Here is a 27,752-nt window from a genome sequence, read left to right as displayed (position 1 = left end):
GTCATCAGCGGAGAAGAAAAAAAAGAAAGTGACGCACTTCCTTTTGCCAAGACGCCGATGGGTTGTGTAGGTGTTCTCTGAGAATAAAGGCTTGAACTTTAACTTCACGACTCGACAGCCGGCTGTAGAGCTGCGACAGACCAGTGCTCAGTGATAGTTTAGGATTCTTTGCAGCCAAATTAATCTTCGAGGTTGAAGTGCGTCTTCATTTTCTGTCATGGCAAAGGTACAAGTGTTAAATGTTGCTGTTTTGGACAACCCGAGCCCATTTGGAAACCCGTTTCAGTTTGAGATAACGTTTGAATGCATGGAGGATTTACCTGAAGGTGAGTTTTCTTTTATTGTCAGTAAAATCACACTATCTGTGAGCTGTTGAGTTTGGGCGCTCTTAGGTTTTTATGAAGTGTTAGCTTCACTGTGAGAAAGCGTAACACATCAGTACGTCGCGTTTATGCATTTTAGTTTACCTGAAAATAACTGTTAACTTGCGCTTTATACGGCTCGTATGCATTTCTTTATGCGAACTGTTAAAAATTGGCGCTGGCGCGTTTGTGCTGACAAGCCCGCCTTCTGTTGTAGCTGATTGGCTCTTTTACCAGTGCGTCAGTGTTTTCCGACAAGATGATTGGCTGGCGGCATTACATTGGTATGTCAAGGAATTGCCGCGAAATACAAATTCCTGCCGTGGATTAAAATACCCAGAAATAAACTGTGCTTTCTTTTAGAAATAATCTGTCGTTTGTGTTTGCTCATTTGTTTATTTGTTTCATTTTTTGAGAATTTTTTTTTCTGTTATCTGTTTCCACTTCTGTGTGCTGCGGTTGAAAAGAAAGCATTATTAAATGTGGGAAAACGTAGCCGCGAAAACCAACCATAACAAGGTTTGCTATCAACAAACTGTTATAAACCTGCCTTTTTGGGGGTGCATTTTGCCTTCAACATTAGATATAAGGTGTTATTTTACGCATTTTAGTGTTCGTATTATGCTTGAACTAGATGTTTGTCGTTCAAGCCCCTTTAATTTAAAACAATGCATACATAACCAGTTAAAATCAGATGCAAGATTTTCTGCCCATCAATGATCCATTTGCAGTTATATTTGAGCTTTCACTAAAAAATATGATTTGTTTTAATTCAGACTGTAAACTGAAATTAATTACAGTTGGAAACGCATTGCTTGAAAAATATAAATATGCGAGTTGAAATCAAGTCAAAGATGCTTTTAATCATAATCAATAACTATGACTACTTGCTGAATGTCAGTAGCTGGCATCCTTTTTAAATGTAAAGCTGTTATAAATGTAAGCTTGTTGTTTTTTGTTTGTTTTTTTGTTTTTGTCTTTTTTAAGTATTTTCCCTTATATATAAGAAAGATAAATTGAGCTGCTGCTGTAAAACTAAGTCTAAATGTAGTGGATTTTTCTTAAAGATTTGGTTCACAACATATTTTTCACAAGAATAAATATATTGTGACGATAACCTCATTAAAACAGCAACGTTTAATGTTATGTGTCAACAGTAAGAATAACAATTGCTTTTCTTTTTAAAAATAGATAATTTAGGACAAGTTACACATTTTTGTGCAAGCACTGTAATACCAAGTGGGTATATAATTTTTAAAAATCCTTTATGTTTGTAAAATTGTCCATTTATATTAATGCATATTCAACCAACTTCAGTGCTTGTTTCTCTGAACTTGCAGAACACAACTAATACTTATTTTGTATTTTTATAATTTAATATTATTATTATTATTATTATTATTGCTTGAATTTGCCGTTTGCAAAGCTTTCCAATGAATTCCCAGTGGCATCATGTTAAAAATCCTTCATTCTGAACTCAAAAAAACTGGAACATACAGAGCTGAAATTTGAATTTTTAACTCAGTTTTTATTTTTGTGAAAAATATCCTAACCCGTCACCTCTTTCCTTCCTCTATTAGATCTGGAGTGGAAGATCATCTATGTTGGTTCTGCAGAAAGTGAAGAGTACGACCAGGTTCTAGATTCTGTTTTGGTTGGTCCAGTTCCAGCCGGAAGACACATGTTTGTGTTTCAGGTGAGTTCCCGATTGACTACGTTTCTTGTCTAATGTTATGTTACAAACCAGTAAAACAGGACATCGTCTGGCCACCAAACTGATTAAGCTTCACTAAATCTGTGAACACGAAATAAGTGCAGCCCTCAGCACTTTTCAAAGTTATTTTCAGCATTAGCAAGATTTTTAAAGTTTAAAGAAGTACAAGCTTAAGAAACCATTTAAAATGAAACTATATCTAGAGGTGAGATGTCTAGAGATGCCTGCTCTTCGTTCAGGCTGAAAGTGAGAGAGAGCAAGACTTTTAAACAGATATCAGGAAAGCTGGACATTGTGCATAAAATTGCTCAGTTTTATCCTGAAGAAAATACATACATATGTTAAGGTTTTTGTAATTTGAGCCCTGCTAAGAAGGCCAAATGGTGCATAATTTGTAATTTCATAATTTTGTCTAAAACAAAATGGCAAAACCCTGCTCTGCAGCTGCTGTTCCCTCGTCCATGGCTTTACCTCTGGTTCTAAAATAAATGACTACTGAGTGCTTTCAACCGAAAGAGTGGAAGCAATAAGTTTGAGCTGTTCTTACATTTTCATACTTTAATGTTCAGAAGAGAAATCAGAGAAACTCACTGGCAAGTCAAAGCTAATCTACAAAACTCTGATTGAGGCTTCAACTTAATTTGTCCCCGTTTTTATTCCCAAGTTCTTGATTTTACAATATGGAACAATAAACTCTTGAGTTGATGTTTTTGTTTGCTCTGCTCCAACCCAACAGGCTGACGCTCCTAATACAGGTCTGATTCCAGAGACTGACGCTGTGGGAGTGACAGTAGTCCTCATAACCTGCACCTACCGCGGACAGGAGTTCATTCGCATCGGTTATTATGTCAACAATGAATACACAGATCCAGAGCTGCGGGAAAACCCCCCCTTAAAGCCAGACTACTCTCAGGTAACTAACAGAGGATATGTTGTATTTAAATGGGCCATTTTTCTGAGCAGACTTTAGTGAAGTGCAGCTCTCTGCTGCCCTCCAGTGTCTCCAAAAGGAATTTGTTTTGTGTGTGTGTTCCTGTCTTCCATTGTGTAATAATTTAATTTTCTTACTCTGAAAAACGTCTGTTTTTACGCAGGTGTTACTAAGTTTAGATTTTGATCATATTTGTATTTTAGGTGACCTTAACTTGGATATGCGTCTAAAAAGGTTAAATCTCACTCTAACTCTGCCCATTTAGTCCTAATTGACATTTAAGACCCTTTCAAGACCAAATATCAAATACCCTGAAAAATCCACTTTGGTTGATTTGATTTTAGCAAACCATTCCCACAAATACTCAACTGTTTTTGCTAATATTATTAGTTATTACTGTCTCAACAGTACAAAATACAAAAGTAGGTGTAACTAAATTTTACACGGTTACCAACAGCGATATGCAACGCTTGTCAGAACAGGATTTCTGCCACTTGCACCACTTTGAGTAGAGGAAAACATTCCTGACATCAGAGGTATGACTGCACTGGAGTTTATAATGGTTATACTGAAACTGTAAATAAATATGCTTCTTTCAAAAATTGCTGGATGAAAGGCAAAAATAATCCATGGTCAGAAGGCAGAGAGTCTGTAGAATAACAGTGATTTCATCAAAGCATATTCTCAGCAGCATTGTTTTTTTGTAGCTCACTTAATAACATTATTCAAAGATATTGCTTCTTTTTTTGTTTGTAATTAAGGGAATTGTTTGGTCTATCGTCATTTTTGGAAGCAAAAAGTCTTTGTTATAAATCTTTTTTTTTTTATTTACTCTTTGCTTTGAAACAAATCCCATCTGCGATAATTGATAAATCCCTTCGACACATAAGGGATTATCGCAAAAAATATTGCGATACTTTTTTGTTTGTTTGTCAGTGTTACCCAGACCCACCAGTTACCTTAAATCATGTACTTAAAGGGCATGAGCATACAAAGCCCCTGATCTTTCTGTCCTCCCCGTAGCTTCAGAGGAACATCTTGGCCTCCAACCCCCGTGTCACCCGCTTCCACATCAACTGGGAGGGATCGGCGGACAAGATGGAAGACAGCGAAAACGTGGACCCGTCCCCGAACGTCGGCGGCATGCTGCCCCCGTCCTGCGTTCCAGGAAAGATGCCAGCTCTTGGACAGATGCCGGACAACTCCATGGACTGCATGTAGCGGTCCGGATGACGAACAAGGAGCTCTTCTTACCTTTACATTCGTAAACATCACTAACTTTTCTAACAGACCACGGACGTCCCATGTGGACATGTGAAGGACAAAACGACATGGGACATTTTTTTTCTCTCTTGTGTGGCCCATTTAATGGGATGGGTGTGGCCAGCGTAGGTTCCTCTCCTGTATGCTTTTCTTTCTCATACTCGTAGATCTGCACAGCCAGAAATGCCTTAATTTATTATTTCTTTCTCATACTTTAATATTCTCCCTGAGAAACCCTGATTCCTCTTCAACTATGTTTTTTTTTTTTTTCTTTGTCCTTTTGAGCATTGGACATCACTGCACATATAGCACAAGCTTTATACAGTTCAGGCTCTTCATTATGCAAAAACATAATCTCATCTGTTGCTTCTCATGAGACAAAAAAAATATTCAGTCTCCTGAGAGGTGGCACAACCCCGTTGTTAGTTTTGACATACAATGGTGAACCCACACATTTGAGCAAACCCCACTTTGTCCACCATTTGTTTAAAATTCACTGAACTTGAGGTTTATAGGAGAAACGGATCCCATGTTCATGTCGAGTTCTGCGGTTTCAAAAGGCTCTTTGTAAATAATGTTACTTAGTGCTTGTTTTGCCTTCTGCAGAGGGGGTTGTTTAATTTTGTACTGCATAACTATATATTATATACCTCCATGTTTTGTTTTTTTAATTATTTTTATCAACTGTGAGGTTAAATAAAGTTGTTGGATTTTTTTCTGATTATCCCTGCGCCTTCCAGCTCCTTTCTGCTTCGACTCGTGGAGAATAGAAAGCACAGCAACAGCAGTGGAGGAAGAAAAAAAAAACAAGAAAAAAAACGGCCCTGTCTTCTCCCCTCCCCGCTCTGGCTCGCTCTTTTTTCCAGTTTCATTCATAAAATGCAGCAGCATCACTTCACCATTTCCACTCCAGCCTCATGTTGCTAGGAAACTGCAGCACAAAATTGGAGAGAGGGGAGGGGGCGTCTGCTCTCGCTCGTTTTATCTTCGTCGCATCGAGTAACTCCCCCATCCATCCATCTGTTCCCTCCACTTCTGATGTCTGCAATGTTTAAGGTGATGAAAAGCATTAGTTACGCATTCATAATGGACGCGATTAGGGGTGAAAAAAATTGCTGAAAATAACTAAATGCCACTTATCAGGTAAAAATCCTGCTTATTGCAGCTTGAATGTTTGCTGCTTTCCTGTTTATGTCTAGATCTTAGGTTTCAATAGTAGAAATGCACCTGCAGCTGAAGGCTCGTGTTGAAACCAGGTGGACCAGCTTGACGTCTTGTCAACACCCAGCAGATCTCGCATAAAAGCAGAACTTCACCTGTAGGGAAACGGGTTGTAAGGGTCGGTTCGGTCCATATAGGAACGAATGATACCGATGTGATTAACTGTTTGTTCATGTTTTTTGCTACTGATGTACTATTACAATATGAAATGGCTCCAAAGGATATGCAAATATGTGAGAAATTAGCCTTTTGATGATGCTGGATATAAAGGGCTCTCGGTGCTCTCCCAGTAGGTAATCCAGGTGCTGTGTTGAGGGGTACAGATGGAGGGCGGGGTGGGGTTTGACTGACCGCCTGGCTGTAGAAACACCTGGTATAACAATAAAAGTAAAAGGAGGGGGGAGAAAAATTCTGTTTATTCAGGTTGCAGTTTTTTTTCCTTACTAAAAATCCCTCCAAAATGTGTAAACGTCCTTGCTTTCACAATGCTTTATGGAGATGGCAAGTCAACTTATCATATAATGTAAATTCTTAAAAGCAAGCATAACTATTTTCATTAGTAAAGGTTAATATTTATATATGGAGAAGGGCTCTATGGTGTCCATAATGAACATGTGAGATATCTCATGTCATTATTGTGTGACAAGTTTTTAAATTTGTGAGTGTTGCGCTGTCATATATATTTAAATATCTTCTTCACAAGTTAAACATTGTGCTGGAAAAAGAGTTTGTGTGTGTGAGTGAAGTTGAAATCCAGAATTCAAGGTTTGTATTTCAATATCCAAAAGGAGAAAAAAAAAATTCCAGACATTTCGGATGCTGTTTTGTATAGAAAAAACAGAACAAGTAAAAAATATAATTATCAGCATTCATATTTTGATTTACCTGTACAAGTTATTTACTTGTAAATAACTTTGGTCAGTTCTGTTAAGTTGACCAAACGCTTGTCATACCAGCTTAATTAAAAAAAGATAATTTATCTCAACCAAATCAACTTCCTTAATTTTTTTAAAGGCACAGAAAATGAAAGAAAGTAGTTCTCAGAAACCATGGTTAATTAGGCAAATATTAGTTCAGTGATAGGAAATCTATATTTTTAAGCATTTTCAGTTTATACAATAAATGTTTGAGTGTTCTTTTCTTCAGTCTGTAGCATAATTAATTTAATGAGTTTGTTATTAAAGTTTTGATTTAGAGCAGCATGTGTTCCTAAGAACTTTAAGTGCAAGTAAAAAAAAAATTACAAAAAATGTTAGCTTTAGTATTCACTTAAAAAAACATAATTTTGAACTCAACTTTACATATCTTTAGTTATAGTTCTGACCAGTTGCCGTTATTAATAGTAACAAAATGAAGTGCAGTTTGATTATGTGATACGATGTCCTGCCATACAGGCGTGCGTTAAATTCTGACCAACATATCTAAAAATAGCACGCGGTTGACGTCACTCAGCCAAACGTGTATCAGTCGCTGGATGCTGGAGGGGACGGGGGTGGGGTAAATGAGTTTTCTTTTCTTTTTTTTAAGCGGGGGGAGGTGGGCGGGCCTTCCTGTCAATCACTGCTCACAGCCAATGGACAACATCGCGCTCACTGAGATTCCCACGGTCCCTCCGCATCAAGCCAATGGAGAACGGAGACCAGAGACAGTGGGCGCGTGCGTTGTTGGGAGGAAAATAATCGATGACGCTCCTCTCACTCGTTATTCTGTTAGGACTGTCAGACGCTCTGTCCCTTTGAGGGATAGAACAAGATATCCAATCAGAGGACTCCTGAGCTTACCGTTGCAAGGATGTAGCCAATCATCGAGCGGCTCTCAGCTGTCAATTAACGGATGATTCGGCGAGTGGGCGGAGCGTTCGCCAGCCTGTAGTTCCGTCATCTCGCTCGTCTCCGAGGCTACGGGGGGCCGATGTTGATTTGGATGAATACCTGCAGTTGCCGGACCCAGCCTAGGTCGATTTGTTTTTTTAAAGCCGGGTTCCCCACCGGAAAACGGGACGCTTCGGACTGAGAAAATTGCTCGCTCGCGCCGGGAATCGTTGTTTTTCTGGACTGAGGAGAGGTGGGGAGCGGGGGGTGGGGAGGGGGGCTCAATCGGCGGGGGCTGCAAGGAGGGTCAGGCGGAGACTGTATCCTCCGTGCTCGGGCCATCTGCGCCGAGCTCGGTCTGATGGTTCCATTGAAGCCCTAATCAGGGGGCCGGGGGTCCACAGAGAGGATCTGAAACCCGGCGTCGGCTGCGGATGACCGTGGAGGGAGTGGAGCCGCTTTCCCAGCCTTTCCTCGCCGTGGCGCCGCATTAGCAGCATCTGTCGGGGATTCTTCTTCTTCTTCTTTTATTTTATTTTCTCTTCTTCTTCAAAACGGGTTAACGCTCCGTTTCTGTTGGGTAGAGGAAACACAGAGACGATCTAAGAGAGATTAAACCGGCTTGAGGAGGCTGCAGGGCGGCCCAAAGCCACGGATTGCTCCGTTGACAGGTTGTCATCATGGGCAACGCGCCCACGGCCAGAAAGGGCAGCGAGATGGAAAGCGGTGGGTATGCTCTCTCTCTCTCTCTTTCTGTCTCTCTCTCTCTTTCTGACTCTCTCTCTCACCTCCATCCCCTCCCCTCCGATCTTTACCTGCTCCGTTACATCCTCATGAAACGATGAGAAACAACGTGACACAGCATCCCGTTAAAGCTTCACACCACCTGCCTTACGCTACAAGCAGGCCTTTTCTCCCCCTCTCCACCTCCATTCATTACGACCCGCTAATTGGGCTTTAAACTGTACGCGTGCAGAAATTACGCAGCAACGCTTCACTCCGTGTCCATATGAAACATCCTGATCAGGAATCGATTTTAGGATCTGTTTGTGGTGCGTTAGTGAGGCATGAGATTCTACACGCGACATACAGCAAGTTTTAGTCTATAGTCATCATTTTATGAGCTGCAAACCAGCGAGTGCAAGCTGCGGCTATGTTAGCATCTCCACTTCTCTTGTGCTCCGATCTTGGCAAGATCGCAAACGAGCTATGTGTCAGATGTTCCCCGAACACTCTGTGCCTGTTGCTTTATGGAAATAGATATTGTTGTTGGCACTGGTCCCAACACGCCCAGTGCCGGCCCAAAGCATCGGCGAACTGCGAAGCTTCTCGGAAGCTCGGGATTGGTTTTTGGGGCTTCCTTCAACAAAAACTTGAATTCACATTGATAAATTCACCACTGTCTGCACACATGCGTGGAGGGATATGTGTAAATATGTTTAGCATGTTTGGGGTTACGTTGAAACTTTTTATGCTACTTGAGCTGGGGAAAAAATTCAGGAATAGTTCAACTTTTTTGCAAATAAGTCATAAGTATTTGTGATCTATGTTTTGTTACACGAGAACAAACTATTTAGAAGGACTTCCCTGAATAAAAATGAAAGAAAAAAAAGTTACAATGTAACGACACATTTATATTTTTTTCCTAAATTATATGTTTCTTGTGACGCTTTTGGTTCTGGACATTATTCAAAAAACTATTAATTATTCTCACATTTGTGCAGTTTTCTCCTCAACTTTGCTGTAGAAGTTATGTAAAACTATTCAAAACTATTTCACAGAATAGAATAGAAAGTTCCTTCATTGTCCCACACAGAGATTATATATATATATATATATATATATATATATATATATATATATATATATATATATATATATTCGTATTTGAGAGGGCAAACTTGCGTTAGTATTTCATTGTCACTATTTTTAGTTGAAAATGGTCTCAAAGTGACAATATTATCGTTTATCGCAATCATTTCTGGCGAAATTTATCGTCCAGCAAAATGTGATTCGTAACCGCGACAGGCCCGGTTGGGAGGCACCACAAAAAATATTCCATACATCCTTGGCATGGACCTGCACTCAGCTCCAGCTCAATACAAATTTATTGTTGAGCAGAAAATGAAAGCCTTCCCTCTTTGCACTATAATATAACACGAAGCGTCAGAAAGTGGTTTGCATGGCAAAACATTAGCGGGACATGTGCTACAAGCACTTTAACCAACAACATATGCCACTGTGTAATGCTTAAACACGGTTGCTGTGCAACAAGGATTAGTTAGACTCTCCTCTGCTGTGTCGTCTACATTCAGGCTGTTTGTCTGTGCAGAGCAGATGCTTGCTCAGCCCGTTCTTATTTATTTATGTATTTAATTTTTGAGAATCATATAGATTATTTGCCATGCAGACTGGAAAGCTCTTACTTCGCTCCCAGTTTCAGGAATTGGCTCTTAGAGTTTCAGGAAAGCGTAACGCGTTTTGTGCCTTCTTTCTGTTTTATTATAAAAATATCTATAAAACAAAAAACACATCAAATTTCTTACCACAGCCACTGAAACATGTAATTATGCTGTCTTTTTGAGGTGTTTTCACAAGTGGAGTTTTGAGCACTCTGACTGGATGAGTGTGTGTGTGTGTGTGTGTGTGTGTGTCTGTGTGTGTGTTGGATGCAAATTATTGTTTGGAACTGCTTTTCATGTTAGTCAAAGTTGTGAAGTAATGCCACAAATAACAGTGAAGCAGGATGTAGGTTTAGTCATGCGTTGTGCAGTTGACCTCTAAAAATATCAGCAGACTCTTTAAGTATTTCTGTGGCATCTCTCATTATCTGTAACAACAAACCGCTAACACACGTTTCTCCCGTCCTCCTGCAGTCAAGGAGTTCCTTGCTAAAGCCAAAGAGGACTTCCTCAAGAAATGGGAGAATCCTTCACAGGTTTGCATCTGTTTGATTCACTTTAATGTGCAGAAAGTGGAAGACACTCTTGCAGTTGTCATTTATGTTTTGCCCAACTCTGGCTTAGGACAATTTATGTCTGTCAGCCACACAGAAATATAGAAATTAATAGTTTTAAAGTTTTACTACAACGTCTAAATTGTTCGGCTCATTTGAGTGTAACAAAGTTTGATTGGAAGGCGGACACCCCACCTACCACTCAGCTGAGATTTAAGGGGAAACCAACAGTGACCACTGCATCAAGTCGTCACTTTCTAATGACCGGATCAGGGATTAATATGATTGTATCTTAAAATACATCAATGCAGTTGTTGTGACAATTGTTTTTCATGGTTTACCAAAGTGTTTTCTCTACATCGCATTGTGCACTGGCAGGTATTTGCCCAATGGTAAAGATTAATCAGTCAGTTAAATTTTTTTTTTTTGTTTAGCAGATTTTAGCAACAAGGCATTTCGAACATCATAAAAACACGAAAATACAAAGTCATAGAACATACGGTGAACATTTGAAACATTACATTTTCCCGTCGTTACACTTCAGATTGTTGATTCGTGTTTCATGACTGTGTTTCAAAAGCAGCTCTAAACAGGTGGGTTTGTAGTCCAGACTTAACGGCACTCAGTGTTTCAGCTGTTCTGCAGTTTTCTGGAAGTTTGTTCCAGATTTGTGGTGCATAGAAGCTGAATGTTGCTTCTCCGCGTTTGGTTCTGGTTCTGGGGATGCAGAGCAGAACCAGAATCAGAATACCTGAGAGGTCTGGAAGGTTGATGCAACAACAACAAAGACATTTTTATACAAAATAATGAATCTTTTTCTGTTATAGTACAACAACCATACAAACTACTGCAGAAAATCCCAACATTTCATTGAAATACTTTCATAGATGTGGGAGAAAATCCCAAGTTGAGAAACGTTAACATTTCTCAACATTGTCTACTCATTTAAATGTAATTGAAGCATTTTGGTATCTTAAACTCTGCTGTTTGAGAAAGTTTTAGTCAGGAATCCACAACCTTATTAGTTCCCCTGAGGGATAACTATTTTACGACTCACTTTTCTCACTTAGCCCCTCTTCAAACTGGGAAAGACCAACAATTGATCCCTGTGTAAGTCAGGAAATGGTGGCTAAAAAAACTCACAGTAAGATTAACAGCATCACTTAGTGACATTTTGGGGTCACTAATTGATGTGACCTCAAGACCAAATGAACCAAAAGACCAAATGAACCATCTCGTTGCCCAGACCTGATGCTGTAACCATCACCGTTTCTGTTTGCAGCTGTGAATAAAGACGGACTGGTTCTAAATTTCTGGCCGATTTTCAATCTCCAGTTTTTGTGAAACTGTGACCCGCCAATTCCAGTTTTCTCTTCAGAGAATGCAACCATCCCTGTTTCCAACAAATACAGCATCCCGTTTACATTCCCGCAGGCAGTTCTTTATGCATGTTTTCATAGTCTTGTAAAAAGCCTGTTTTTGCAGAAACATACAGCAGCACAGTTTGGGCAGTTCTGCTATCACGCACGCCCATTACTTTGAATGTAAACCTGCTATTTTTTCCTTACGTTGCATATTAGACCTTACTTTACAGTACTTATCTTATTTTTTTTGTTATTATGAATATTTTCATGTCTGTCTGTGGACATCCGTTTCATGCGTTTATGAAAATGGCTTTGCAATGGCGTCTCCCGCCGTCCTTTTTCAGAAAAACGTGCTAACTCTTCCTGTTTTCCCCGTGTCCAGAACACTGCTAGCCTGGAGCAGTTTGAGAGGTTGAAAACCTTGGGCACGGGCTCGTTTGGCCGTGTTATGCTGGTGAAGCACAGAGAAACGGGACAGCATTACGCCATGAAGATCCTCAACAAGCAGAAGGTCAGTCTCGGCAGAGTGGGGGTCAAGGAGGTCGCAGGAGGGCGGGCGGAGTTAGGAGGGTTGGGAGATGTTATCGTCATCGAGACGCTCATGTTCAGTGTTCCCACGTGTTACTCGTGGGAACACTGACCTGTTCTTTATTGGTATTGGAAAAAAAAAAAAACAAAGTCCCGGTGCTTCGTTCAGGGAGCATCAAATCCAGGCGTAAGCTTCGTCTCTGATCATCCTGCTAATAGGAAATGAGAATATTATTGTGGCGTAAGACAGGAAGTAGTTGTTGAGTTGTGCTGGTAGTCGCTGAAAGCTTTTAAGCTGTTTATTTGACAATCTTTTATGGATTTTGTTGTTGTTGTTGTTGTTGTTGTTGTTGTAGAAGACCCAAACGGATCATAAGAACTGAACGGGTTTTGGAGGATACCGCATCTGGTTCATGACGCCGAAGTTAGCGTCTGAGTTTTAACTTCCCTTCAAAGTGAAAAGCCAATTTCATGTTTTATTTTAGGGAATCTGGACTGCATTTGATCATTTCTGGATAAAAGTAAAAAATAAAAATAAAAAATCCGTCTTTATAAAAGACAATTCAGACATTTCCGATGTCTGAATCGGTATCACTGCCACCTTAGAGTGAGTTCAACAGGTCAACGATGATGTATGTGCTGGTTAAACCTGGCTTGAGTTACTGATGCGGTTAAGACAGTGGAAGCCAGTCATGCTGTTCTCACAATGAAAGCGTCAGCAATTCAAACACGAGTCTTAAACTTGGAAATGCTCTGTCGAGCCTGAAGAGCTTACCTTCGTTTCCAGAACGAACAGATACAACGGCTAGGTAACGTTTTGTTAGGCGCGCTTCACTTTGATAAGAAATGTAACGGGGTGTTTACATTTTTAGAGATGTTACGCCGAGAGAGATCTCAGTAAACTCTTGTTTTAACTATTTCAGAATCCTTAAAGTGTCGTTTCTGATTAACTGTGAAAACAACAACAAAAAAGGTGTTCTTAAGTTATTCACAAAATAACATTAAAATCTCATTGTCTTGTTTTCCAAAACCAAGTATCAAGTGACTAATCGAGTATTTAACTGTTTAGTTAAAGTAAAGCTTGTATACCTCTCAGGTGATGTTAGGGTGCTCTTGTAAGAGAGCTGTTGTGTTTTTTATTACCTAATTCAAATTTCACAAGTCTTTTATGTGATCAATCTGAGTTCCTTTCCTTCTTCTGAGTTTGCTTGTGTGTGTGTGTGTGACCTCCAGGTGGTGAAGCTTAAGCAAATAGAGCACACTCTAAACGAGAAGAGGATCCTCCAGGCTGTCAGCTTTCCCTTTCTTGTGCGGTTAGAGTATTCATTCAAGGTACGGAGAACGTCCGACGGTGTCCCTGTTTGTTTTCGCGGGCGGTCGCGAATTGGACGTTTTGGCGTTCAGGCCGACTGTCAAGAGCTTCTCCTCAAAACGGCCTCCGAAAGCATGTCAGCTTTGACAAGATCAAAGCGTTTCAGACCACCAAAATAAAAGACAGTGAGCTAAAAAGATGGGCGCTCGCCGCTACCCACTTCTCTGCTGTGCTTAATTGAATCAAACTGGCTGCTGCTGCCTGCTGTGGAGTCCCGCGCTGTTTCTGCACGGCGCTGCTCCGTCCTGTCTGTTTATGTGGCGTCAGTCGCCTCTTTGTATGCAGAGGCAGCATCAGGCGTGAACTTGTCTGTTGCTGCATAACGAAATGATTGTGTGGCCCGTGAGCATGCGGAGGAAGTGTGAGCTCCAAACGCTCAGAGCTCTGATGACCCCACTGCTGACCTCTCCGTTTAGACCCAGCCACGTTTTGGCGTTCACCTCTCGCTAACCTTTGCTCATTTTGTACCGTAAGATTTTATGAGGATAGCAGTCATAGTTACTGTTTAATCGCGTAAACAGCGAGATGCACTGGGGTGGCCAAGTCCAGTCCTCGAGAGCCACCATCCTGCAAGTTTTAGAAGTATCCTTACTCCAACAGACCGGGATCAGCTCTACAAAGGCCTGATAACGAGCCATTCATTTGATTCAGGTGTGTTTCGGATCATCGCTTTTGTAAGCGGTCTGACCTGCTGAGCTTCGATTAAACCGAGTTTAACATGAATTCCAGCTTTCCCAGTGTGATTATTAAAACGTTTACTGGGAACGAATGTGATAATCTACCACGTCCGTGAGAGAACAATCGCAGTAAATCAGGTTAATGCTGATCGTAAACAAAGACAAAATGTTTTGAAGTTTTCATATGGAAATGTCTTCATCATCCTCTACTAGCTATTAGCATCGTTAGCATTGCTGAACGTCAGTGTTTGTGTGTGTCTCCTGGAAATTACAGACCTAAGGCAACAAAAGTAGGAAATGGTTAAAGGGGCAAAATGATTAAGACCCATTTATGTTGTTTTATCGGTTTCCAAGTCTGACTACGTTTATGGAAAAATGTCAGATTTCTCCAGATGAAAATCAAGATTTCTGGAAAAATTGGGACTTAAAAAAAAATTACCTCAGTTTCAGATTATTTCCCCTAGTTTGGATTTAAATAATCAAAATTTGACTTTTTGTCCAGGTCATTCACCAGAAAAACGTACATTTAAGAATCTAAACATGCCATCGATTCACGGCTTTTTTAATGCCTTTTTCAGAACCTGTAGTTTCTAAACTTGATCCAGTTTAGATGTAATTCACTCCTTCTTCTACAACCAGAACACGTGTGGCCAATCACAAGCTGTGACCTCCCATTCGTAAACTTTTTAAGAGCCTATCCAATCAAGAGTCTTTAATAAATTTGCATAAACCAATCCAGATTAGATTCATTACTTCTGTTGTGTTGTCGCCTCTTCCGAGACCGTAAACCCGCGTCTCAGCAGAACAAAACCAGGCCGGCCACGTGAAGAGGTGTCAGCAGCGCTCTTGCGCCCACACAGACTAACCCAGATGAGGGCCGTGCTCCAATTATGTCCTTACTCAGGTTAAGCTGTTTAGATGCACCTGGTTGGGCAGGCATCCAGTATCCTTGAGGCCTTAAATAAACCTATTAACGGTCCATATGTGCTGCTCTGCACACGGAGTGAAGTGGCACCGATGAACACTAATCTGTGCCACCAGTCATTCTGAGAGGTCCAGTATCATTTTTGTGTATTAAAAACGCTTTCAATGGAGTAAAATTACAGGTGAATGTATTTTATTTGTAAGAGAAAGCCTTCCTCAGCTCTTATGCTGCTGAGCTGTTGTTCTGCAGCCCAAAAGAGACAAACTGACTCTAGGGTTCACCTTTGAAGCTGGTATTTTGAGTTTTTGTGAAACTATTTTGTCACTTTATTTGTGTTACGGTCTTGTCATTTAAGGTTTATTTCACCAAGGCAGTCAGGGAACACACATTAGCAAGAGGTTCAACAAGCTTTGTGCTCAGATTCCCATGTCTTTTTCCAGTTTATTGTGTGTTTGTATATCTAATCTCCGTCCTTTTATTTATGCGTCCAGGACAACACCAACCTTTACATGGTTATGGAGTATGTACCAGGTGGAGAGATGTTTTCCCACCTACGAAGAATTGGCAGATTCAGGTCAGTGCATTTAACAGTCCCTCCAAAATTTTGCCATGTTTTTGTTGTTGTGACTGTTTTTGCAGCCTGAAATAACTGATTTTGCTGTACCTTTTTCAAAAAGTTGTGGTCGAAGATGCATTTTTTAAGCTTTATTTTGCCATAACATGATCTTATAAAAACCTCCCAATAAATGACGGGATTTTAACAGAGTTAAAACTTAAAATGCAGATAACATTTTCAAGTGCCTTCTTAAAATAGCAAACGTAATGCAAATAAAGTCATGTCCCAAGGAGTAGTCAAAGTGCAAAAGAAGAAACCCTTATTGGTCATTCAGGATAACATGAACTGTTTGCTGCACAAGCAGATCCTGCAGAATGTCTCACAAGGGTCTTTGCAGAAAAAAAAGAGAAAACGTTACCGCTTAGCGTCACGCATGCTTTCTTCTTCCAGGTGCAGGTTTCTGGAGATGTTGTAAAACAGGAAGTTAAACTATTAACTATTATTGAGGAGATTGGTCCAAATTCAGCCAAGTTCCAGTGATTGGTCAGAAAAAAACGTTAAGGTGATTCGTCGGATTTGCAGAAAAGTTGCAATGGCTACTGAAAAGTCTGAGAAAAGAATTGCGAATAAAGAGTGAATTTGCACTAACAGTTGCTACTGCAACTTCCTGGAGTTACTGATTGAAGTGTGCATTCAGGAAGCGCTCAGTAGTTTCTGATGACAGCCATGAAGATGTTTTGGTATTTTTTTGCTGCGTCTTAGTTCTCCAAAGTTTTTACCAATCCACTCACTGTCGGTTCCTGCTGTGCTTCTGTTGGCGCAGTGAGCCGCACGCTCGGTTCTACGCTGCTCAGATCGTGCTGACCTTTGAGTACCTGCACGCTCTGGACCTGATCTACAGAGACTTGAAACCTGAAAACCTGCTCATAGACCAACAGGGCTACATACAGGTCAGAGGTTCTGTTTCTTCTATCACGATCTTTCGGTGTTTTGTGTCCTGGTTTTCATTTTTGTCCATGTCGTGACAGTTTCGCTGTAGGTTTTTGCCATATTCAATTTATTTTTCTGTGTTGATTTATTATCACAAGGGTGTTCTCATATTAGCTCGTTTCTTTGTATTTACTTCCTCGGGCTTATTCTTGTGTTATCATTTGTGCATTTGGATTTATTTCTCTGATATCAGTTTTTGTGTTTTTTTCTGTTGTTTTGAAATTGTTTGAGATAAAATTATTATTTTTTTATCACAAACTGGGATTTAAAGGGATTAAAATCATCCATTCCACACTGTAAAAAAAAAGTCTCTAATTTACGGTAAAATACCGGTGCAGCTGTGGTTGCCTGAATTTTAAATAAATTTCATAAATACGGTAAAATTCTGGAAACCAAATGAAAACCAAACAGGAGAGTCTACATGTTCATAACTTCCTAAAAGTCTGAAAAAGAAAAAAGAAATCTAGAAAACTGGAAGTGAAATTTATATTCATGTTATTGTAGTAAAACTGGAAGAGTCTTGAATGGTTATGTCGCCCCCTTGTGGTTTAATGTGAAATAACACCAAATATTTCTTTCTGCTCCAAAATGTTTTCTCTTCCATCTATCTCTGTTCATTTTATTTCTGTTGTTTCTCATTAAAATAAATGTCTGTCAGCTCTTTTTTCTCTCTTTCTCTCTCATTGCTACTCAGGTTACAGATTTTGGCTTTGCCAAACGGGTAAAGGGCCGGACCTGGACACTGTGTGGCACCCCAGAATATCTGGCTCCAGAGATCATCCTCAGCAAGGTGATCCATCTTCTCTTGACTTTTTTGTTTGTTTGTTTGTTTTTGATTGTGTTTTTAGTAGAAGACTGAAGTGTGGCAATCTGAAAATGCAAGTGAACTTTCTCCACCTGTTTACACTGGCAGGGATATAACAAGGCGGTGGACTGGTGGGCGCTGGGTGTTCTGGTCTATGAGATGGCAGCAGGGTATCCTCCTTTCTTTGCCGATCAGCCAATTCAAATCTATGAAAAGATTGTATCAGGGAAGGTGAGTTTTGCTGTTTTCATTTTGAAATGTTTGGTGTTTTTGACTGAAGACGGACTTCTCCACTCCGTTTCACTGTTTAGTCTCGCGCTTTTGAGAGAAAAATGTTACTAATTTCCGGTACTTTTCTCTTTTGTGTTGTTTAAAAACTCAGTGATTTCTGGGGACTTCTTCTACAGTATGTAAATGTTTCGGCAAGAAATCCAGATGTTTCGTGGTGCATTATTTAATTTTAGGATTTATGGTCTTATATAAATAAGTCTCACCAAGACTGAGTAATTTCAGTTCTTGTACATAATCCAACCGAAGAGTTTGACATTTTTATAAAATGTGAACTAAAAATCTACAAGGCAAAATGTAAGAATAAACATTAAAGATGAAAGTTTCCCTTCTTATTAGAGAAATCTGAATTTTCATTGAGTAGTGTTTTTTTTTTTTGACATTTTAAAAACCTTTTAGAGCTACATATTAATATATTGAATTGCAATATCATATTCAGTAAGGACTGCTTGGATGCAATATTTGACAGGATATATTTTGTACGCAATCCAAGCAAATTCTGCCTGCCAGGAATGATTCTGGTCTGTTGAGATACATGTTCACTGTATGGATGCCTTCAGATTGCAAAATAGCGGTGGGAACGTGATGACAATGGAAACAGAAAAGAAAAGAAATTAAATTGTGCGTTAAGTAGCATCCCAGTTACGTTTCACAGATATCGTGGAACCCTATTTTAAATGCAGTAACCGTCTTGCACCGGTGTCAGATTTCACTCCTCCAGAGCCGGTGCCATGCGGCTCTCACACGTGTCTCAGCTTCAGCAGAGCCGAATCAAACATTTAGGTCATTAGCAGGACTCTGGAGAACTTGACTGCAGCCTTTTGACTCAAATGTTGGTGAACTAGAGATGCATGTAAAAGTTTCAGGACGCCGCCCCTCGAGGACTGGAGTTTGACACCATTAGAGTGAATCAAGGCGAGTTCAGTATCGTTTTCATTTTGTAAAAAAAAATAAACAACCAGTTGGAAGTTGACACCAACAACCATTGGTGCAAAAAACCTAAGTGGATTTCTCCTTTTCTTGTTCGTGTAGGTGATGGACAGACTAACAGATGAGGATGAGGATAGGCAGGAGTTCTCCAAGGACTGTGGTGTTTGCAGACGACATTGTGGTCTGCAGTAAGAGCAGGGCGCACATAGAGGAAAAGCAAGACAGGTGGAGGTGTGTACCGGAAAAGAGAGGGATGAAGATCAGTCGCAGCAAGACAGAATGTGTGTGTGTGTGTGAATGAGAGGGGCACAAATGTAACAGTGATGTCACAGGAAGTAAAGGCAAAATAAGGTAGAGGCCTGGAGTCAATCTTCCAGAGCAGTGGAAGAAGTGTGGAAAAGAGGTGAAGAAGTGTGTGCAAGTGGGGTGGAATGGATGGAGAGAAGCGCAGAGTTGGATGTGATAAAAGTGGATCAACGAGAATGTAAGGAAAGTAGTGACACCGGCGATGGTGTGTGGTTTAGAGGCAGTGCCGATGAAGAGGAGACAGGAGGCAGAACTGGAGGTTTCACAGCTCAAGATGTTGAGGTTCTGTTTGGCAGTGATGGGATGGGCAATCAGAGAGGCCAGGCTGAGACGGTTTGGACATCTGTAGACATGTCAGCAGGTTGGAAGCCACGGGGCTGGAGCCCGAGAGGAAGACCAAACCCAAGATGTATGGATGGACATGAAGTTAGCTGGTGTGAGCGTAGAGGATGCAGAGGATGCTGTGGCGACCCATGAAGGGTAAAACCAAAAGAGACAACAAAAATGAGAAGGATCCCCAATGCTCCCATTCACCTGCTTGTTGGGTTTTTTGGTGACTTGTTGTGGAAGACTCTTTTTGGCTCTGTAACTGTGCGTTCACACAACCGCTTCCTCTATTTCCTTGTCCTCAGGTTCGTTTCCCGTCTCACTTCAGTTCAGACCTGAAGGACCTACTGAGGAACCTCCTACAGGTGAAGGCAAAAGTCAAGGAAGTTCTGAACTTCCAGTGAGGCGTGGTTTACTTTTCCAAGACCTCCGAGATGATGAGAACGTTCTCCTCTTGGTTTCAGGTGGATCTCACAAAACGCTTTGGGAACCTCAAAAACGGAGTCAATGACATCAAAGGTCATAAGTGGTTTGCAACAACTGACTGGATTGCCATCTACCAGAAAAAGGTGCGTGTTGGTGTTTCTACATTGTGTCTCCGTTTGCACTGGATTTGATTGCGATTTGGAGCCTTTTATGTTTTTGATGTTTTTTTTGTTTCTAGGTGGAAGCTCCCTTTGTTCCAAAGTTCAAAGGACCAGGCGATACCAGCAACTTTGACGACTATGAAGAGGAGGAGATCCGCGTCTCCTTCACCGAGAAATGTGCCAAGGAGTTTGCTGAATTCTAGAGTTAGAGGAGAAGAAATAAGGAAAATAGGGAAAGTATAAGGTAGGCTGGTCAAAAGGGAGACACAAGAAAAGTGTACTGTCTTCTGTCCAAATATAAGCACCAGCTACAAAAAAAGAAAAAGGGAAAAAAATCGAATAGAGGTGTGTGGAAAAAGAGAGCGGAGACTGATAACCAGCAGTGTTGCCTTTTCTGTTGCGTTTTTGTTGTGTTTTCTTTATTGTCGTCTTATTTATGAATCCCTTTATAACGACGCTGTGTTTTATGGGTGTCGGGAGCCCCGCTGACTTAGAGTTGCCTCTACGCATTCTCGCCCGAGATCTTCCCGTTTCTGCATCCGTTTCCGTTCCGTTCGTTTCTGCGCCACAGCAAAGACGAGTCAACACGTCAATCGGCCGGTCATCGCACGAGTGCGCACGCAAGATATCGTCGGTTTGCGCCGACGAGATGGTTTGAGCAAAACACAACACGCGTTAAGATAAATGCCCATGTGATATATAGTTTGTCTTGAGTTCACCTGACCCATCTCATAGATGAAACACTTCAAAGGCTCGAGGGGCCAAAAGAAAGACGAAACAAAAAGTCAGGTACGTCTGTTGTGTAACTCCATCTACGGCTCTTATTATTGTTAATATATACAGACTTTGTACATATCTGCAGTACTCCATTTTTAAATGTTAGTAGGTACTTAGTGGCTCCAGTGAAACCATATCATGCTAACGTTACAGTACGACGACATACCAATAAAAAGGACGGATTTCTCTCAGTTTCAACGGTGTTGCGAGAAAAACACCAACCGCATAATGGAAACTCAGGTTTGAACATATCACTTAACAGACATTTATCTCCATAAAGCCTAAGGATCAGCAGGTAAATCTCGGAGTACAGATTTGGGAATTTGAAGTTCTGGTTTTAAACGAGTTTAAAAGGAACAAGAAAAGAAAAAGAGGGTCTATTTAGAGTTTTAGTTGGCGTCTTCCACACTTTATCCCTTCCAGAATTTTTGGTCAGTTTTGATAGAAAAGCACTTCCTGTTTCAGCTCAGAGCTAATTTACTACATGAGATTATTCTACTTATTGAAACAACCGTTTGGCCCCCCTGGTTTTGACTTTTAGACACCGTGTGAGGCAGAGGACCTCCGACTGCTTCTGGCTGAGGGTCGTCGGCACTCCGGTCCGTACGGATGGCGATCAGGATGGTGTGCTTTACCTTGATTGTCGCTCGTGTCACAAAAGAGAACCATGCAAACTCTGTCATCATTTCTTTTGTGTGCGTTCAGGACATGCACTAGTTTTGCTAAGTTTCATTTTATGTGTATGTATTGATGATCTGAAAATGATTGGTACTCTGTTTGTCAAGTTAGAGATGGGAAGTGAATATGCATCTGGGAATTTTGTATTGAACATGTTTTTCCTCAGTGAATTTGTTTCCATTGAGGATATTGGTATAAAATTCACACCAGATGTTGCTAGCAACCCAAATAATCTGCACATACAAAGAAATAAAAGCAACTAAGTCCATAAATCAGGTTGCATATTATAAAGTTGAATTCTCTTAAATATTTGAAAGAAAAGCTTTAAGGCATCTCCCGTATGTAGAAGCTAGTCGAAGTTCTCAGTTGTCATTTTGACTTATTCTTTGATAAAAACTGTCTTCAAATTTCTTCACCGCTCTCTGATAACCAGTTATTTCTATAGTGTTTCTAATTATGTTCAAGTCAGGTGACTGACTGAGCCGTTTTTCTCTCCTCTGGTTCCTTTTCCGACACCAGATTACAAGTTTCCATGACTGTGTTTTTGGCATCATTGTCTTTCTGACATGTGCTGTTGCACTCCTTCCTATCTTGCCACTGGCATTTTAAAAGATACCCTGTTACATGAGTCTGAACATGAGGAGGAAATTAAGGACATTTTGCAAAACCTCAAATTCTGTCATGTTTTTCAAGTGTTTGTTACTTTAGATCAGCTTTGTCTGTTTATACTAGAGACAAATAGGACCAATTTTGTTTAAATGTTCTGCAGTCATGACCAGTCATGTATTGCTTTTTCATAACCACGCCATCTTTTAATTTCTCTTTAGAAAGAGTAAACAAAAGACCCTATGGGAATTAAATTTCTATGTTTTGAGAGCGCCCCCTAGTGGTCAAACAATTACTAACCAAATTAATCAGAACACAACAGCTGCAGCTGACATGATTTTGTAGCAGCTGCTGCGTGTGTAACAACCACTCTCATGTGGCAAGATTTTGTTTATATTATAATTAAAGTCGTGTATGTTACAGTGTTGAATGTATAGTGATGCAATATACATTATTTTCCAATCACATAATTTCCTGGAGGTAAAAAAAAACTGATACAAAATATTGTAACAAGGGCATTACTAAGAATATCTTGGTACATTTCTTCCTATAAATGCTGCCACTACCACATCCTGTAAGACGGGCCCACAGTATCATGTTCCCACCTCCGAACGTCACTGTCAATGTGGTGTTTTTGGGGTTGGTGGCCAGTGCCATTTCTTCTCCAAACATTGTGTGTGTAGTGACATTCAAAGAGTTTAATGCTGGTCTCATCTAAAGATGATAATCCAGTTTTCCACTGACTTGACCAAAATGTTCTGTAGCAGACTTAGAGCAAACTTTCCGGTCAATAGGAGAGTCTTGCATAGTTAGTTTTCAATGAGGCCATTGTGGTTTATTTCCATGATTTAAAAAAAATGGATTACTAAAGCTCAGTGAGAGCAATCATTTACTTTCGGAGACCTGTTCTGATTACTCTTTTTTTGTCAGAAATTTTTACAGAAAACACAGAAGCCACCCAGCCGTGGCTGATTTTTAGTGAAATTGTGTTCTTTCCTCCTCCGGATAATGGCTGTAATGGTTCGGTGCCATTTGTATTTTTTGTAATAATATGGTTGTGGAGATTCTTACGTTTTTCTGGCAACAGCATGAAAGACAAATTGTTTATGCTCCCGCCTAAATCAGCTGTCATAAATTATTGATAACTGAACTAATACAAGACAGGATTGCTTACTACATGGTTACAGATTTCAATTATGTTTTAGTTGCCTTTTTCACTCAAGTTTATTACATATAACTTTAATTTCTGGAGCAATTTGTGTCGATCTTGCTGTGAGTGGGAGTTTCTTGGGTTGTTACAGACATCCTGTGTGAATTTTTATGTCAGTAGGACTAATAGAAATGTGTTTACTGAGAAGAACTGTTTGATCATTGTTTTCCTGCTACAGCTTGTTGAAATATCCTTTAACATGTTCGCCAAACAACCTGGTGATTTGAAGCTTACGACAAAGGCCACCTCGGATGTTTGGGGGTCTCCTTGCTTGACACAGTTTGACAGCAGGGCATTAAAACAACGTCCTGAGAGGATTCAATTGTTTGTTTCAGGCGTTAAATCATAATTTGATCTTTTACCTTATTAGGGATGTGAAATATTGCAGTTCAGATAGGCACAAGGAATTCCTTTCATCATGTTTTTTGTCAAGAGTCTCGACTTCGTGAAAAATCTCAGATATGAGAAAAATATGATTGGCCTTTTGTTTGAAATACACATCTGCAATGTTACTAGTCTGTGTGCATCATTTGTAAATTAGAGTGGTGTTTGAAATGGCTTAACATGAAGGAATTGTCCAGGTGGACGACCTGGGTTCACAGTATCCTTTACCACATGTGTCTCTTAGGAGAGACCATTCCCGTCCATCTATCTACTGTCTTCCACTTATCCAGGATCGGGTTCAAGAGGGATCCCCAGACATCCTACCCTGGCCCCCATAAGCATCATCCAGCTCATTCTGGGGCATCCCAAAGCGTTCCCATGCCAGATGGGACATAAAATCCCACCAGTGAATTCTGGGTCTTCCCCTGGGTCCGATCACGTTCCAGTGGGACGTGATCGGAAAACGTCCAAAGGGAGGCACCCAGGGGGCATTCGGATCAGATGCCCAAGCCACCTCGACTGACTGTTTCAATGTGGAGAAGCAGTGACTGAGTCCAACCATCCTCTAGAGGAAGCTCATTTCGGTCGCTTGTATCCAGGATCTCATACTTTCAGCCTCTTTTCTTATCTTATTACCACAGGTGAGGGTCAGAACCTAGGTCAGTGAATTGAGAGCTTCGCTCTTTTTTCAGTCACAACACGTCACAACTGCATACAAAGCCCCGATCCATCTGTTGATCTAGCATTCTGTCCTACTATCACTCGGGAACCAGACACCTAGATACTTAAACTCCTCCACTTGAGGCAGAGACTGACCCCTGACTGAGAGGGGAGCCGTCTTCCTGTCTCTGCTCAGGAACTTTGGCTTCAGACTTAAAGGGGCTGACTCTCATCCTGGCTGCTTCACGCTCTGCAGTGAACCGCTCCAGTGCCCACTGGAGGTCATGGGCTGAAAAAGCCAACAGAACCCCCATCTTAAGTAAAAAAAAAAAAGTAAAAATGAGATGCTGATGTTTCCGAACCAGACGCCCTCCCCTACAGGGTTATTCCTTGATATCCATGAATATTGGTGGAATCCAGAGCACACTGGGAACAGGCTTCACTTTGTGCCGAGAATACAGACCCCAGGTCCTGCTTTGGGCACACATAGATTGGATACCCAGCCAGACACCCCATACTTGTGAAGAACAGCCCCCAAAATACCTGGGATGGACCTGGTCATAAGTCTACTTCAGATCCATAAACCACAAGTAGAACTGACAAGCAAACGCCCTCGGCAGTTCTGCAAAGTAAAAGATGTAGCCCACTGCTCTATGAGCCACATTGCACTTCCTGTATCCGAGGTTCAGCCGTCAGTCAGAGCCTCCTCTCCGATACAGCGAATAAACATCAATAAACATCAAATAAGAGAACTTGCAGGAAGCAACATAAACACAATATGTTATCACGTCTGGTAAAAATGTTAATTACAGAAATACTTTAGTGTAGTACCACAATATCACACTTTTTAAAAATATTCCAACTTGTTATTGAAGTAAATTTACTCAGTGAGGAATGAAATACCATGTTAGGAAATAATTGTTTTCAACAATGTGACACAGTCACTGGGAGCCCTGTGTTAAGACGTCAAACAGCCACCTTTTTACAATAGTGCAGCACAACAGCATTTACAGAGATGGACTTTTGGCCGTTTTCTTTTACATAATCCTCTCTATAGAGATTCTCCAGAGTCTTGGCTCTTCAGACTTTGTTCAGTTTACTGATAAAAGCCACCAGGCTTTTCTCTAAATCATCAGGTATTTCAAAGAATTTATGATGCCATAATCAACAGGCTCACAGCGTCACAGATACTCCGCTGTACTTCAGTCAACATGACACTTACACATGTTCATACTTTGTTTCAAACCCACTTACAGTGTTTGTTGCTGAAAAGCTTAATCTCTGTTTCATCTGACCAAAGCTCGTACCGCTGTCTAGGGTCTCAGTAGAGTTTTGCAAGCTGTCCGTGTTTCTGTTAACGAAGGAGGGACTGGAAAGGCTTCGTGCCTCACATGCAGCTGGGTGGCTCGTAGACAGGATCTCATGATTGTTATGGAGACTTGGCGTCCCCCAAAGATGTCATTATTTGCTGCAGTTCTCAGTTCAGCTCTGTTCTCTGAATTGAAATGCTTCTATTGCATCTATTTTAAAGGGAATGTTGGGACTACCAGAAAGAATGGCTCTGGTAACTTTGTTGAAAAAATCTATTACATTCTATCATTCAATTATTTCCCTCACTGAGTAAGCGTACTCAAGTGAAAGTTTGGACTTTGTATTTTTTCTAGTGGGAGATTGTCCCGCTGCAGTAAATTCTGAATTCATTATATGTTTTGTTTTGGGGTTTTTTGTACAATTTTTTGGAAAAATAGGTTTGTCTTGTCAGTTCCCTTATTACAAATGCAGGTTAAGATCTACAAACACTCAGTTCACATCTCTCACATGGTTTAACACGTATGTGGTAAATTTGTTACAGTTTGAGCTGCTGGTTTTGTCGTGAAACTCTAAGGCAAAAGTGTGTTCACTGGCTGTGTTATTATTACTACTGTGTGAACAGAGACAGAATGTGAGTTTGGTCTGAGTTACAGCGAACCTGGAACACCTAATTGCAGAATAAAAACACATACTACATCTGAAACAATGGTCCACTGTAACATTATTTATTTTACCTTGTGATTCACACAGAAAGAGTCTGAAACTTTTAGGCCCCTTCATAAAATGACCTAATGTTATGCTTCACATTTGTTTTTCTGTATCCTTGTATGTTATAAGTGGTAGGAAATGAATTACCACAATAAATCTGGGGCTTGTTTATTTTGTTTATGCCATGTCAGGCCACTTGGTTTGAATTAAAAAAAAATGTCTCTCTTGAGTTGTTATGTTCAGTGTTCTGTCAATTTATTTTCTTGACGAATCTGAAGATATGTTGGCAGACAGATGGCAGCTTTCTGGTCGTCATCCGCTTGCTCACTGATTATGATAGCCTAATTTATAGACTATTACTATCATCATGATATTGTTTACATCTGTGGTTGGGACATCACATCCCCAACATTTCCTTCATGTCGGGTTCAGTATGCAGCATCCTTGAGACACTTTTGCAGAGACACAACTTCTTCTCAGTGCAGGCACAATGCTGGTACATAAGAGCCCACTGTCGCACTTTTTAGGGAAATGAGACCTCCCTCCTCCCCAGCCAGTGTAAACCATATCGACCCATACCACTCACACACACACAGACACACATGCGTACACACAAAACACTCTTGTGAAGGGAAGCATCTAAAGTCACGGGAACAGTGACATAAAAACAAGTGTAATATTTTGCAACATGAGTATCATTCCAATAAAGTTTTACTTGTAAAATCTCCCCTGAACTTGTGTGTCCTTACTGAGTAGTGTGTGCGTGCGCGTGCGTGTGTGTGTGTGTGTGTGTACGTGTGTGTGAGTGATTGTTCAAACAAGGACAAGTTCATGGAGAAAGAAAATGATGGTGACGTGTGTAAATCATCCTCTAGTAAAGACTGACTGGGGTATTGGTTATCCCCCACCCTTCCCATTCCTTGCCTTTGTGAACTTGTCTTTTTCCCACCAACCATGAGTGCAGAGGTTCCTAAGCAGTCTGGAAAAGTAGACAAAAGTATGAAATGTGTTTCCAGTATTTTCCAGATCTGGATAAGTATAGAGAAAAAGAAAAAAACTATGAAAGCATGTTTGTATTTTCAAATTTTATGCCTGTGTCTTTGTCTGGAAGTTGTGTCCTTTGTTGGGACCTACCTGTGTATTTTCCTTCTTGTGTCCTTCTACTTCCTACTTACTTCAGTCCTTCTCTTCCTTTCTCATTACCATCATTCCTCCTTTCCTAGTGTCCTTTCCTTTTCCCTTCTTCCTTGTGCCTTGTGTCCTTCCTTCCATATTTCCTCATTGCATCCTTCCCTTCTTCTCTAACACACATGATGGAAATGCTAGCATGTAAACAATGGCCATCTGTGACGATGAACACATATAACAGAAATGTTTTCTATCCAATGGTTTGTTTTCTTTATGTGTGTTAAAGTCAGGCAGCCTTCAGTCTCACCACATTTTGTCAATGTCTTAGAACCCATCTACATATTTATGTAAAATATCTTAGTTTTCAGTCTTTATAA

The 27,752-nt window shown here is 40.5% G+C and overlaps 2 protein-coding genes and 1 long non-coding RNA gene across 4 annotated transcripts; 2 read left to right on the top strand and 1 right to left on the bottom strand.

The window, feature by feature from the left end:
* On the top strand, positions 1-4,991 carry LOC103154168 (histone chaperone asf1b-B). Its single transcript, XM_007575364.2, has 4 exons — positions 1-326; positions 1,943-2,058; positions 2,813-2,989; positions 4,031-4,991. The coding sequence occupies exons 1-4, from the start codon at positions 218-220 to the stop codon at positions 4,226-4,228; spliced, it is 600 nt and encodes a 199-aa protein (XP_007575426.1). The 5' UTR covers positions 1-217; the 3' UTR covers positions 4,229-4,991.
* Positions 4,527-7,356, bottom strand: LOC107833378 (uncharacterized). Its single transcript, XR_001659119.1, has 2 exons — positions 7,273-7,356; positions 4,527-5,861 (listed from the first exon to the last, which is right to left on the bottom strand). It is a non-coding gene; the product is annotated as an uncharacterized LOC107833378 (long non-coding RNA).
* On the top strand, positions 7,294-26,972 carry LOC103154167 (cAMP-dependent protein kinase catalytic subunit alpha). 2 transcript variants are annotated; one of them, XR_001659118.1, is made up of 11 exons: positions 7,294-8,028; positions 10,179-10,240; positions 12,005-12,133; positions 13,384-13,482; positions 15,616-15,698; positions 16,504-16,630; positions 17,365-17,460; positions 17,584-17,706; positions 18,796-18,924; positions 19,632-19,691; positions 19,791-19,808. XR_001659118.1 is itself a non-coding variant. In XM_007575363.2 (11 exons), the coding sequence occupies exons 1-11, from the start codon at positions 7,983-7,985 to the stop codon at positions 20,114-20,116; spliced, it is 1,056 nt and encodes a 351-aa protein (XP_007575425.1). In that variant the 5' UTR covers positions 7,331-7,982; the 3' UTR covers positions 20,117-26,972. The 2 variants fall into 2 exon arrangements, 1 of the variants encoding a protein (XP_007575425.1); XM_007575363.2 differs by lacking the exon at positions 18,796-18,924 and adding an exon at positions 19,991-26,972 and having other exon boundaries at positions 7,331-8,028; positions 19,791-19,895.
* Positions 26,973-27,752: the final 780 nt, after the last annotated feature.

The sequence above is a fragment of the Poecilia formosa genome, unplaced genomic scaffold, assembly GCF_000485575.1.
Source record: "Poecilia formosa unplaced genomic scaffold, Poecilia_formosa-5.1.2 Scaffold375, whole genome shotgun sequence".
Classification (NCBI taxonomy): Eukaryota; Metazoa; Chordata; class Actinopteri; order Cyprinodontiformes; family Poeciliidae; genus Poecilia; species Poecilia formosa.
Note: the sequence above shows the minus strand (reverse complement) of the source record. Positions and strands in the feature narration are given on the sequence as shown.

Coding starts and splice junctions, on each gene's coding strand:
- LOC103154168 (XM_007575364.2), top strand. CDS start 218: ATGGCAAAGGTACAAGTGTTAAATGTTGCTGTTTTGGACAACCCGAGC. Junction 327..1,942: donor CATGGAGGATTTACCTGAAG/GTGAGTTTTCTT, acceptor TTCCTCTATTAG/ATCTGGAGTGGAAGATCATC. Junction 2,990..4,030: donor TAAAGCCAGACTACTCTCAG/GTAACTAACAGA, acceptor TCCTCCCCGTAG/CTTCAGAGGAACATCTTGGC.
- LOC103154167 (XM_007575363.2), top strand. CDS start 7,983: ATGGGCAACGCGCCCACGGCCAGAAAGGGCAGCGAGATGGAAAGCG. Junction 13,483..15,615: donor GGTTAGAGTATTCATTCAAG/GTACGGAGAACG, acceptor TTATGCGTCCAG/GACAACACCAACCTTTACAT. Junction 17,707..19,631: donor AAAAGATTGTATCAGGGAAG/GTGAGTTTTGCT, acceptor CCTTGTCCTCAG/GTTCGTTTCCCGTCTCACTT.